Source organism: Blennius ocellaris (genome assembly GCF_963422515.1).
Source record: "Blennius ocellaris genome assembly, chromosome: 10".
Lineage (NCBI taxonomy): Eukaryota > Metazoa > Chordata > Actinopteri > Blenniiformes > Blenniidae > Blennius > Blennius ocellaris.
In genome coordinates, this window is record NC_137659.1 from 4,514,200 (window position 1) to 4,528,421 (window position 14,222).

The following is a 14,222-nucleotide window of genomic DNA, read 5'->3' on the forward strand; positions in this document are numbered from 1 at the left end:
TGTGTGTGTGTGTGTGTGTGTGTGTGTGTGTGTGTGTGTGTGTGTGTGTGTGTGTGTGTGTGCGTGCGTGTTGTGTCTTTGCGCACGCTCGTGTGCAGTTGGTGCTTCTGCAAGTCCAAGTTATGCATGTATGCATTTATTTTCAAGGCGAGATCTCGCTCTGTTCGCTTGTTGAGATACTGCGCGTGCGTGTGCGCGCTTATTGCAGACATGTCAAGGCAGTGAGACTTCACAGCGAGCATGTTGGATGAATAAAATTCGAGCCCGGGGAGTTTTGTCAATCTTTGCTTCACATGCGGGGCCGGGGGCATAGCTTGAGGCTGTCCAAGTGTCTGGCTATTTAGAAGAAATAGTGTCCATGACACTGGGAAAACAAGGAGAGGAAAACAACAGCCATACTCAAAGAAACCACTTAAAGATGCTTTCAGGAATCCAAATAAGGCGACGATAGGTCGTTAAAGCCTCGTAACCAACTGTCGATCAAATATTGGTTAAAATTGAATATTACCCGTGTACGACAGGAAGGAGGGATGTAGCTCATTTTGACATTTACAGACGTGTGCGCTTTATAATCCTGTATTTACTTTGCTCCCGGCGTCACCATCCCATGACAGCCAATCTCCAATCAATCTTATGTTTGCCACTGCATAAATTACAAGCTCAACTGCTTCCGATGCCTCTTTCCCTTTGTCCTCGCAGGAGCACCAACTTCCTCCACATCACCACCAGCATTCGATGAGATCGAGCCCCCCCCCCTTCTCAGTATTGTAAATCCCATCGGCCAATACCGAGGCGTTTCACCTCAGCCCCTCGGCCGGCCAATTCATTATCTCCCTCATTTAAAGTCAGGAACAGCAGTGTGCCAGCAGTCACGGTGCCATATGTCGACCTTAGAATTGAGTTTGTTTCCTGGGTGGATTTGTCGCGGCTATCTGAAGTTTTAGATTAGCTCTTCCAGGCATGACTCAGGCAATTTCAAGCGACTCGATTTCTTCACCACTTGTGGTGTAAAAACCACAATAAATGAAATAAACCAAGTCTTTATCTTGTACATATGAGCTGTTTGGCCATTTATCGCCTCATCTCTATCTCGCATCAAAAAACCACTCGTGGATTATTTCTCATTCTGTAAAATACTGTCAAATGTCTGTTTCCTCATCGTGCACTCGAGGGAGTTGCATTCTTCGGCATCCAGCATCATGGCGGATCCCCTCTGCACCAACAATGGCAATAATGTTGGACATTAGTGTGAACTTCCAAGTGTGATTTTGGCCCATTTAGCACAATCTGTTACTTCAACGAACTGAAATGCTTAGAAAAATGTACTTAAACTTTGTAACAAAGCAGAATCAAAGATCACTTTGGCACCACAAGGCCTTCAGATAGTGTTGGTTGGATCGAGCAGTCAACTGTAAACGGTTTCAAATAAGGAGAAGGATAAAATCATCATTTGCAATGTTTCACGGTAAAATGTTTCCCTGAAAGAAGTGCAACACCCTATCTCCCCATTTCCTGATGAATGGATGTTTTCTGTATATTCTCTGCTAATACATCCTGCTTTGCCGTGCACATAACTTGAGATTTAAAATATTTAACAATGTATGTCATTTGAATAGATGCGACTGTAAGAATGTGTATGTACATGTATGTATGTAATATGCTGATGATAACCAAAATTCTAAGTGTGAGTTAGTGCACACAGTGAAGTCCCACAGATCTCCGCACAGTGCTGTAATTAGGTATGAAAAGTCCTCACATATAGGACTATAGATGGAACCTAACACTTCATTGTTGTTCACCATGTCATAATTACAACAAATGTATTTGTCTTCCTGATAATGAAGTGAAATAACAACCCAGTGTGGGTTTTTATTTTTTATCTTATTACCTTGATTCCCATCCTTAATCACAGAGTAATGAGCGTATTCCTAGTTTATATACAAGTTTACTTATGGTTGATCTCCTTTTGACACATTGCGGTAGAGATATTTTCACCAATGTTGCAGATCCTCTACTTTTGCCACGAGGGAAGCTTACTTATGATGTGAAAGTATTTGTTGTCATGAGGGCTGAACACTCGGCCCTTGACTCTGACATCCACTTTATTACACTTCACATCCCCGCCAGGCCTTTTATTACCCACATGTGCATTTTCTGGTGAACTGAACTTGTTTGTTTACATCCGTATCTATTCGGCAGTGGATATTACGACACCTCAACCGTTTAGTGAGCTGAAAGGATCATTGGGCAAAGACCTTCAGCCAGAATCGAATCCCAGCCTTGCTAGTTATAGTCATTGATTGGGGTAATTTGGCTCTGGTATTGACTGGAGTGTGATAGTGTTATCGCTTGTTATGTGATGCCGGCGATGATGGTTATCTCCATGGCAAGAGCTGTCATCACCTTCAGTAAGAAATGGGAAAGCCATAGCAAATCAATATAGTCAACGATCCAATGGTCAAACACAGAGAGCAGACGCGCGCACACACACACACACACACACACACACACACACACTGCTAGGCCATGGATGTGTGCTTTTGGGTGACAGGGCCAGCAAATGTTCTGTTTGTCCAGCAAACAAGAGAGTATCATCATGTGTCCTGAGGGTAATGTCAAGATGCTTGCGGGCTAACCTTCCCCTGTGAGGGAACCATGGGCTTGTGAACAGCCCGTTGCTCTGCAGCCTATTGGAAATCCATGCTCATTTATCCTTGTTATCGCAGCGGTAGCATTAGCATGGATAGTTGCCCCTGCGTCATCCATTACTGTTTTAGCAGGTGTTCGCGGGGCCAGTTCACTTCAGGCTTGTTGTCTTGACTTTTATCGAGTATGAGTGGGACTCTTCTTCTCTCTACTCGTGTACAGGATTTGTTTCGTTGCTCATTATCAGTCGACACTGTTTTATCTTTGGAATGCATAAAAAACATAAGGTTGAGTGACGATCAGAGTGAGACTAATAGCTGCTCTTTTTATTTGTTTTATTAGGAAACACCGGGGAGCCCGATGGGACCCCAGCAGACTCTGAACACCTCCCTGGATGACCATGAACGGAGAATCTCACACTCTCTCTACGGTGGCCTGGAGGGGCTTGATGACAACCTAATGCCACGACAAGGAATGATGCCACGCACAATAGGTCAGATGAAAATTGTTTTATTTATTAGTCTCTCTTTTTAAGGTAATTTCTGTTTTGGGTTTTTTGTTTACATTATTGTTGTGCATGTGTTATGTTATATAGCTAGAGATGGTGAAATTTGGAGTATAAAAGTGTGAAACCCATTTATCTAGCGAGAAAAAAAATGGTTTGGAGCTCTGACAAGGTTAATGTTATGACAGTTAGACAGCTGGTGTCAGAGCATCTCCAGAATGCTCGCTCTTGCAGGATGTCCTCAGTCTGTATTTGTCAGGACCAAAGTGATTTGAAAAAGGAAAACTGGTGAACCAGCGATCAGGTCACAAGTGGTCACGGCTCACTGATGCACATAGAAAATGAAAGCTGACCCCTGTGGTCAAAAGTTACTGTTACTCCTGCTGGAAAAGCTGATATTATAAATGGATGTAATGTACAATGTGTGTGTAGCCACCACTGAAATTTACTACAGTGGACAGACACATTTGCATCCGGTCTTGGTATATGTATATATATATATATGCACAGCTCATATGGATCATTGGGTGCATGTTAACCTGGGAAAAAACCAATGGAGACGGTGTTTCTTTACTGGAAAAACCTCTCATAATGTGATCCGTTTTAATATTTAGAAAGTTAGACTGTAATTTACAAAGTTAGCCAGTTTGTCGGTTATTTACACACTTCTAAAACACTTTTGAATGTTACTTGTGTTTATTATATACTGACTTTATCACTTATAAGCAAAAAGTATAAAGAGATTTGTCATAAAAAGCTTCAGAATATTTCACTGTACGTGTCCTAAATTGAAAATATATAGAACTCTACAAATTAAATTAGCTAAAATAAATAAATAAATAAAAGCAAATTTCCATTGTATTTAAAAAAATAAACTATTTTTAGAGAAATACATTTGCACACCTCATTGTTTGCTCTGTTCCTGAATGGCATAGGCTTCTTTCTGCTGGATCTGAAAATTGTCCATAATAATCCTTTCAAAATAATGGCTTAACCCGTGTGGATGTTTTGGATCCACTAAGACGTCACTCCTTAATTGTGACAGAATTTATCTTACTTAAAATAAGGCTTGTGGAATCGCTGGGGTCTGATTTGAGCCGTTCTGTTGACTTAAGCATCATTACTCAGGTGGTCATAATATTATGGCTGATTGTTCAGTTGGGCACTTTGAGGTAGATGTAGAAAAACAGAGGAGGAAAAAAGGGAAATCAGTGAGTCTCCCTGATACTCGATGACCTGTCTGTCATTGCTCAAACAGGCTTCGAGTTGATTTGGAAGTGAGTGTGTTTGTTGGCCAAAGTGTAGGAGATTAGCGAGCTTGTTCGTGTCGGCGTGCGGGAGCTTTACACGCACATGTGCAGGATCGCACTCGTGTGGCGTCCGGACAATGGACGGGGATGGTTGGTTACGTATCGAGGTAAAAGGAGGAGCAGATGATGTGGCCGTGCAGAAAAACAGGATGACCCAAACTGTTTCTTTGCTTATAGTAATCCGTGTGTATTGAGGTGAAATACATTATTATTGAAAATACAGATTTTTTTTGGGGGGGGGGGGATTTTTTTTTTTTTTTTTTGAGCTGAGTCGGCAAATACCTTTTAAATTCACTGCAAGATAATTGAGTGGACACACCAACTTTTAATTACTTTTTTTTTTTTTATTAGCCATGACTAACTCTGCCTCATTAATGAGCGCTCAATAAAGTGAAGTCTTGAGGTGTTTTCTTTACCGCAAAAGAAGTTCTGAGTGACGGAGAGCGCCAATAGATGAGGCAGCAGCATCCAACAGTCTGAGCTTCCAATGGATGTAAAGTACAAAGGTTCAAGGCAGATGCATATAAGATAGATAAACTGCTTCTCAGCTTTAATGTGAGAAACAAGATAGTTGTTTTTGTTTTGCTTTTTCTTCATTCGACCAGCCAATTGTCTGCAACTTCGAGTCCCTGGCGTTTTCTTCAATTCTGATGAAAGTCGATGTGTCCTATCACATCCATAGCACAAGACTCTCTGGCAAAGAGAAACTTAAACTAAAACGATGCATCCAGAAGAAAATGATGAAAAAAAAAGCACGATTTTTACATTCATATTTTACATTTTTGCTCCAAACAAGGGATACTTTTTCTTTTTTTTTGACAAATCGAAAGCTATATAAATAATCCCAATAGAGGTTAGCTTTCAGGAAGAAACGCAGTTTTCAGGTCTCTGCCAGTACTCAGAAAGTGGATTGTTAACACAAACAAAGCAAGAGAAATAGAATCATGAATTTTCAAGTAAACTGTGTCAATTACTTGACATCAAATAATGAATCCATCAGTTTCTCTTACTTGGTAATCTGGGGGTAAATCAGTTGACAGTATTAAAAAAAAAAAAAAAAAAGAATGAAAGAAAGCAACTGTTGAGAGAAACCTGAGGAGAAAAAAATGGATGAATTCCTATCTGCAGCTATTTGATCCCAGATCTAAATCTTCCTCTCAGATTAAATGATGTTTAGAAAGCGGAGGAGCTTCCAATCGTTCGGCGTTGGCAGGAAGGATTACACCAAAGATGTCTGTGCTTAAATTGAATGTCCCCACCTCTCTCTGCTGAAGTGTAGTGACTTTGTGAGGATTATTAAAAAAAAAAAAAAAAAGAAAAACCAAACACAATGTGTGTTTTCTGACTCTTTTAAGACCCCACACCGCTAATGCTCCACCTGCGTTGTGATCCTCCATCACGTGTACATCGTTTCTGTGTCTCCCCCGCTCTGAATCAGCTGGGTCAAGCAGCATAATGTCAGTTTTCTTTTTGCATATTAAAGTCCTCCAGAGAGCAGATGGAGGAAACATGTTGGCCTGTGGAGCGACGGCCTTTTCCTAATTGCTATCACAGACATGGGAGACCTTTTATTAAACAGTTAATCAACCCAGTGGAGTGTTTTCCTTTCTTCTTTTTCCCCCGGCCACTTTAGGATGAATTTCAACCGCGCCTTATCATGACAAATGTTTTGGATGTACTTTTTTTTACATGTGTTTTCCAAATCTGTTAACCTCAAGAAAGTCGTTAAAACCCAGAATTTTTCTTTTTTTTTTTTGTTCCCAAGCGCTTAGAGATATTAGAGCAGAGCTTTTTTTTTTTTTTCCTCTAGTTTTGTATAAAAGTGAGATTGGAGAGGTGGGGAAAGGATTAAAGCCTTATTTGAAATGTTGTTTAATTTGCCACTGTGGGCCGAAAGCAAAGAGGATAAAGTCCAGGGGGCTCTGGCTTTAAGCTGCTGTACTACTCGTGTTGCTTTTCTCGGCAGTGACCTAAAGTCAACTTTTACGGATGGTATTATTGCACAAATAGTAATAAAACAATTGTGTATATGCAGCATTGGGTTTTCTTTTGGTTTGTCTCTGCAAATATATGAACTCGCACTGGAAACTTCACTGGTTTTAGAAGGGGTTCTATTATGCAGCTTTTCAACACTTTTACATGGGTTTTGTTGGTCCAAACATGTTGTGTTCAAAGTTTTTCCCTGACTTGACTCTGTTATGACTCTTTCTTTGATTTAAGTACAATCGAAATGTCCCTGTGACTTGACTTGACTTGACATAATCGGACTCGGGCCGAACAATGACTGATCTGTCCAAACAAGAGAGCACCGTACTGTCTGCATACCACCACAAAGAAGGTAACAATTGTGGCGTGTTTGTGTGTAATTTTGGGTCGGCTCACCCACCACTCCCATGCACTTGGGTGAAGTCGTGTAATGAGGGACTGGCTGGAAGCTGTGTGTTTTTTTTTGTTGTTTTTTTTTGTTTTTTTATAAACCCCCCGTGTGTGGTCTCATGTTAGAATCCCAGCTGAAGATCGTGTGAGCTGTTCCATCTCTTCACGTTTCTCGTGAATCAGCAGAAATGTTGGTGATCTGTAAAAAGCGCCCAACTCAGCCGCTGCATCGCTGAGACCCTCCGTGCAAGAAGAGCGGCGCTGCAGTTCCCAGAAGTGTGTGGACGCCAGGCCGAGCTCTGCATGCTCAGCAAGCCTCACTTGAATAAATAAAACCTGTATGTGTGTGTGTGTGTGTGTGTGTGTGCCGGAGGGAGGGGTGGTGTCTTTCCACGGGGGGGAAAAAAAAAGTCTGTTCTGTAGTTGAGAGGGGGTGCCACTAAACATAAATCATGCATTCTGGCTTTCTTAGAAAACGACATCATCTCCATTCAGCACATATCGGCTTCTTGTTTCGCCCCACGCTCTTAGATCACTCGCTGGTTTTGTGCACTCTGAAAGATGCCAATGGATAAGAGAGCGACTTAATTATTCCTTCAGGCCAATAGCTTTCAAGGCCCGACACCCCTGGCAATAACCTCCTTACTAATTATGCAAATAGATGGAGACAAGACAAAATTAAAATCGAGAGGGAGGGAAGGGGGAATAGAAAAACTCCTTTTCTTGTCTTTCACTCCCCGTTACTCTCACATTTAGAGAATCTTTTCCCTTTTCATTTAATAGTTTCAGAGAAAGTCTGTCGGATCGTAATGATACAGTGAGACCTCACATGGATGCCGCCTGAGCAGAGTGAATGGGGGAAAAGAAGAGACTATTCAAAATAAGAAAAAAATGGAGTTCAGACCTGTTACAATTATACTGCACAGATTTTCAAGCTGAGGGTCGTTTAATTATGGTGGACAGTCAGATCTGTTGCAATGCTTGCATGGCGACCTCACCTATACCAGACCTCCAAATGTAATTGTTTATCATTTTTAATTTATTACTGTTTTCAGCAACTATTATTTTAGAATTTACTTATTGTGATAATAATCAAGAAATCCAGCATCCAGCAAAATAAGATCCCAAGCATAATCCTCAGGCCCTGTTTACACAACAGTAATTCAGGTGAAAACAGAAAGCTTGTCTGTTTACACAATAATGAAATAATAATAATGCACATTTTTGAAAATGTTTCACAAGGTTTAACTTTTTGAAAATGCACCGTTTCCATGAAAATGGTGGAGAATGCAACTTTTTGAAAACGCTCCATATCCGTGGAAAAACGAGGAGACAAAATCTTCTGAAATGATGCTACTGTGTATGCACACTTTGGCTGGAGTATATACTTCCTCTCCACATGTGGAATATGGAGAATATGTGCTGGGAGTCTATATTCTCCTGGGACTCGGCAGTTTAATATTTGAGTCACCCGTAAGTGTTCCTTTGCTGATCAGACAGTGCGTTTTATCCGTTTGATGCTCAGGTGACGTTGGGCGATCCGTCCGCTTGGCAGCGACATTGTTGCTGGCCGACGGCTGCCCTCGGGTGCTGGCACTAAAACAAAGCCTTCTTCTTCCCCCCCCCCTTTTTTTTTTCCGTCCTTCTTTTACCAGCCTCGCGAGTTGACAGATTCATTGGTTTTCTACTCACTCGCTGCCAGTTGATTGTGCTGCAGTGATTCATTCTGTGACATTGATGGGATTCTCAGTGTTGCGCATTGGACTGCTTAGGGAAATGGGATTAAGTGGTTTTGTGAGTGCACATGTGTGCGGACATTTGTATACAGTGTGTGTGTGTGTGTGTGTGTGTGTGAGGCTGTGCTGGTGCAGAGGACTCACCCAGACTCTGAAACTTGCAGTGACTAACAAACATAAGCAGCGGGAGGGGGCCAAAAGGAGGGCGCACACTCACACACACTGAAAGCACTAAAACAGTTGTAGTTCATACGGGAAAAGTCTCCATGGTGTCAAGGGCATACACTCCCACGCTTTGCTACACGCTAGCGTCGAGTATGCAGATAGTTTGAGTATTTCTCAATTAGAATGTCATTAGGTTGGTCTTTTTTCAATCAACTATCCATAATTTGTTAACTAATCAAGCATTACGAGTCGCGTTTAACCTTAACTCTTCCATCGGCTGCAAGTTTTCATAATGTTTGTGTTGCATAGGAATACGCTTTTATAGTTAATAATCTTTTGATTGTATTAAGCTATGGAATATTAAATCCATTGGCTGTTTATTTAGTATGCACATCATAATATCAGAGATAATGGTGGAAGTTGAAAGGAAGTGTTTCACTTTCTTAGCAGTTCAGTTACCAACTGGGGCCATGCCAGGAGAAAGTGCCTAATGAGTTAATTTGAATAAAAATCCACTTAAGAAGTTACAAACAGCGACCAATGATGGTTTAATTGACCTCCACACACGCACATCCCCACCCTCCCATGGTCACACATGTTCCTGTCTCCGCTTTGGTTCCTTCCACTCTGCTTGCTTTCATGAGGCCATTCACTCAGGCAAGCTGGAGGTCCCAGCCTTCTATGGTCTTAGTACACGGAGGCCCCAGTGCCTGATGGTCCGAGCACCCATTAGTGCTATCATCCCATCGTCGTAGTACTGTATGCTACTGGCACATTGATGGTGCTGGAACCTGATGAACCCTGACACCCTATGATCCTAGCACCCAGAGGACCGAGCACCCAATGATCCCAGAATGTAGAGGCCCCAGCACCAATGGTCCTAGTACATAGAGGCACCGGTACCCAATGACTCCAGTATCTGATGGTCCTGTCACCCAATGGACCGAGCCCGAGAGTATTAGCACCTGGGAGCCACAGCACCTGTTGGTCTTGGCACCCAGAGGTCCCAGCACCCAATGGACCTAACATCCAGAGTCGCCAGCATTCAAACGGCAGACCTGGCTCAGAGCTGCAGGTCTGTGGCTTTAAAACCCGAACACTTTCTGGAGACAAACAAACCTTCTCCCCGAGCTCAGCACAGAGAGCTTTCATGAAAGCTGCCCCTCTCCACCCCCTCTCACCCTCCCTCCTTTCTCCCCCTCGTTTCTGATGCCAATTTCAAAATAGAGATTAAAGACAAAGTCATGTGCTGCATATCAATGGGAGTTTTTAAGCTCTTGCTTTTCAGCAGCAGAGAAAAAGGACTGTTTGATTCCCGCATCAGCACAGGGAACTTTTTATCTTTATTTGTGAGGTCACAGCTTGAAATAAGCACAGTGTTTTGACATGGAAACATTATTCAGGATGTTGCCAAATTTCTGTGTGAAAGCTGATTAAACAAAAGCGGTTTGATTCTGCTTTAAAACTCCAAAAATGACTATTTTGTATTTTCTAATGGCATATTTATTCCTTTGATAAATTCTCTCATACTTTAATAATACTCATGTGTTGGAAATAGATTTCCTCTTTTTGTTTTTGTTTTATAACTTAACTCCTAATTAATCAGACACTCCATCTTTAATTTCTCCATATTTCATTCCATCGCCGAAGTTGAAATTGTTTGTAAATCGCTGTTTGCTAATAGGTGGGATCAGTTCTCACAACTTCTCCAGTTGGAATTAAAAATAAACTGTAGTCACATTTACTTAGTTTTCAATCTGCTACCAAACAGACTGGCGGGCAAGTGTGAACTGCGTGAACAAAACTGTTCACTCTGACAATAAACTCATAATTTATGCGAGAGATAAAACACCCAGAAAGAGGAAAAAAAAAAAAAACTGTTGCGAAGCTTGTGACAAGTTTTAGGTGTGCAGACACACACATAATCTGTGACTTTCATTCATATATATATATTCATTTTTGGAGATTTCCCGTGAGATTGTGTTGTGTTGTTGAATTAACTTAGTGGTATAGTGGTTAGCACTGTCACCTCACATTCAGATAGACCCTGGTTTGAATCTGATTGCATCTTGTATGGAGTTTGGGGACACTTGTACATTTGTAATGTAACAAAGACCGGAGAGATGAAGTTGGACCCAGAACAAAATCAGACTTCTTTTAAACATTTATTCCTATTTTATGCATGTTGATTAGTTATAACTTGGTAAAAATGTCATGGGAAAACTGATATTTGTTGTTTTTTGTCTCCCCTTTGGTGTGAATCAAGGAAATACACCTCAAATGTGATCACTGCTTGATTGTGTGTCCCTATGCGGTGACTTGTCCAGTGGCAGCTCTGCCAAATGTCCAGGGTCACCTGAAACCGCCTCGGAACAAGCAAAGCAGGACATTTGTCTTTCAAGATAATTAAAAAAAAAAAATCTTAATTTTTCTGTCTTTCAGGGAACTATCAACTGTCTCCAACCGTCAACATGCCGCAGGATGACACCGTGATCATCGAGGACGACCGGCCGCCGCTCCTCCCACCGCACCTCTCTGACCAGTCCTCGTCCAGCTCTCACGACGACGTGGGCTTCACTGCAGACGTGACGCCGCTGTGGGCCAAAGAGCCGCCAGTTCAGAATGACAGGTGGGCAGAAAATGGGACTTTTCACTCCCCCGTACTCCTCCAGATCACCCCAAGGTTTCTGTTTCTGTAAATGCTGAATTGTAGGACTTGGTGTTTGAAAGGTGGTATGTGCACAAGACTAGCAAGGGTCTGATGCTGTTGGTTAGGTGTGTGTAGGTGTGTGTGTGTTCCTTCCATTGATTGCTCTTTGATTGGAGTGTTGGCGGAGGCGGGTCTCTCCTGTATCGGCCTGATGTCAAGGACTGGTGTTGTGACACGGTGCTGATGAAAAGCTGTTCATGGTTCCTCAGTGTTTGTGTTTGAGGAAGAGCAATGAATCAATATTACGTCTGACTGCAACCCATTTTTATTTTATTGTATTTATCATCAAATATTTCTGGTGTCTTTCTTAATTTCTTTTAGCCTTGCAAAGAAATTTTGACTATTGTCTTTCCTGTTTCCCATGTCTTCTCCAACCTGTTTTCTTTTATTTGCCCTGTCCATTTCTGCTCCAAACATTTTATTTATATCCTCATAGACCCTCTTTCACAGCTACCTTCAATATTTCATAAATTTTTTTTTTTTTTATATTTTCCCTCTATTTTTGTTATTTTTTTTCCCTTAAAAGCAAACAATTGCTTTGCAAAATGAGTATTTGCAAAGAAAAGCCAATTATAATGAAACCTTCTGGTGCAAAATACAGTAAAATGTCAAAAAAAAAAAAATTCTTCTCAACTGTTGCATTATGCATGTTTTTTACAAACTCGTCCTGACAGCATGGCTTTGAGGCTAGTTTGATAGCAATGAGGTATTTCAATGAAGCATCACCAATATCTCAGCTTGGGTCACAGTGTTGTCTTGTGTCCATGGGTTTTAAGACATTTATAAAAAATAAAAAAAAAAGTTTCATTGATATTTTTCTAACTTTTTTGTTGCTTTTGCAGTTTGAATTTCAGCCTGTTGGCAGCCAGCTTTGGCCCTCAGGCCTCATGTTTGATAACCCTGGTCTAAGTCCTTTCTCGCTGACCCTCCTGTCACTGTCTCCTTCCAGTTGTTTGAATCCAGATGAAAACCAGTCAGACGGTACTTTCCAGAGGGAAGGTTTCGGACGCCAGAGTATGTCAGAGAAGCGCACCAAGCAGTTCGGAGACGCCGCTCAGCTGGATATCATCAAGACACGCAAGTCCAAGAGCATGGATCTAGGTACAATAGTTCAAACTTTTTTTTACAAAATTTAGGTTCAACAGTTGCAAGGACAAGTCCCAAGAAGAGACTGAGGTACATTTCCTTTGCCTGTAAAGCAAAGGATTGCCCAAGAATCATGCATACACACAATTAACAAGGTTTGTTAAATACAAGTTTAGGCTGAGAAAAAGCTGTCTCTATTTGCCGGAATATCAGACGTCCCCAACTTATATTCAAACATAAAAGGTGAAAAATAGGTTTTGAATGCCGAGCCTTCATTTCCTCTGTCATCTGCTCTCGTCAGCTAAAAAACTGACGAGTAAATTGCACAGCCTTGAGCCCACATCCCTGCACACACACACACTCTTATGTTTCCGACATGCTCCTTTCTATTCAAATGCCTCCCTCCCTCTTGCCTCTTTGTATGAAAACAGACTTCCACTTCTCTCTCCAAAGTCAAGAACTTCGCCACGTTGATTCACCTTGAAATGGCTCCGAACAGCCGCTGATTGCTTTGGCTGCAACAGTCTCTGCTCGCACTCCCTATAATCATATCTAATCTTCCCGACCAGATTGCTGCTGTGTGCCATGTTGATATCACAACAAGTCTGATTGCTATCCTCAGAAACCTCTTTTCATTTCCCATCTCCATCTCCCGCACCCCCCCTTTCATGTCTCGCATGGTGTCCGACCCTAATTGAGACGAAGCCCCTTCAGATGTTTGCCGTTGCTACCTGGATGTTGCATGTGGAATGCTGTGAGCACTAACTGAAACCCCAAATGTTTGTATCCCCCCCCCCCTCTCTTTTCTTTCTCCCTCCCTTCTTCCTTTAACAGTAGCCGACGAGATTAACCTCACCCCTCGTCCCGAGGCCAACGCAGGTAAGTCCGGTTCGCTCAAATTAGAGGAAAAAAACTTCTCAGGTTTATTAGTTCATGGAAAGAATCTGAGGGAAAAGGGTGACGTATCCATCCATTTCCATTAGTGTTTTATCCAACTTAGGGTAGCTGATTCAATTCAATTCATTCCTGTAGCGCCAGAGAAAGTCCCAACAGATCCACGTGATGGTGGACAGGAAAAATGTCCTTTTCAGAGGACGGAACCTGCAACCTCTGGTTGGGGTAAGAGGATAGAAAGACAGAAAAGCATAGGACAGACGGACAGTTAGTGAGGGGAGGGATTCCAAACCCTGGTTCAGGTAGGTGGTAGGTATTCTCTGAAGGCGGGGTGCCCCCTGGACACATTCCCAGAAGACAGAACGGCAGAAAGTTAAGCTCAAAGACATGTTTCAAACCGTTGAAGAAAACCTGGAGGGAATTTTTGTACACGTGAAACATGGAAAGGCGCCCAAGGTTCAAACCTGGGGTATTGTCACTGCGAGGAGAGAATGTCAACCACTGCAGCCCATGCACACAAGATAAATACATTCTGACGTCTTTTATCAAGACGTTGAGTTTGTTGTGTCAAAACCAGCATTTGTCCAAATTCTACACACTTTGTCTATCCAAACCATCAGTTTCCTTAAGTAGCTATTTATTTCCGATATATATGAAAATGAAGATATTTATTTATGAAGCACATACAGTGATAAAAACTCTTATCCAGGCACATGGCTTCACAAAATCAATCGATTCATAACAGGTACAGGACATGACAGTAATTGTGCAGCAACAACAGACACGGGCATTAA

The 14,222-nt window shown here is 41.9% G+C and overlaps 1 protein-coding gene across 4 annotated transcripts in view; it reads left to right on the forward strand.

Annotated features, from left to right (window-relative positions):
• Positions 1–14,222, forward strand: part of pard3ab (par-3 family cell polarity regulator alpha, b) — a 249,773-nt gene that overhangs the window by 151,913 nt on the left and 83,638 nt on the right. For 2 of the 4 annotated variants that reach the window (XM_080503528.1, XM_080503531.1), the window contains exons 16-19: positions 2,989–3,139; positions 11,181–11,367; positions 12,398–12,549; positions 13,369–13,413. In XM_080503528.1, the coding sequence (XP_080359654.1) occupies positions 2,989–3,139; positions 11,181–11,367; positions 12,398–12,549; positions 13,369–13,413 (535 nt within the window). The remainder of the gene's footprint in view (positions 1–2,988; positions 3,140–11,180; positions 11,368–12,397; positions 12,550–13,368; positions 13,414–14,222) is intronic. The other 2 variants (XM_080503529.1, XM_080503530.1) reach the window with 1 other exon arrangement.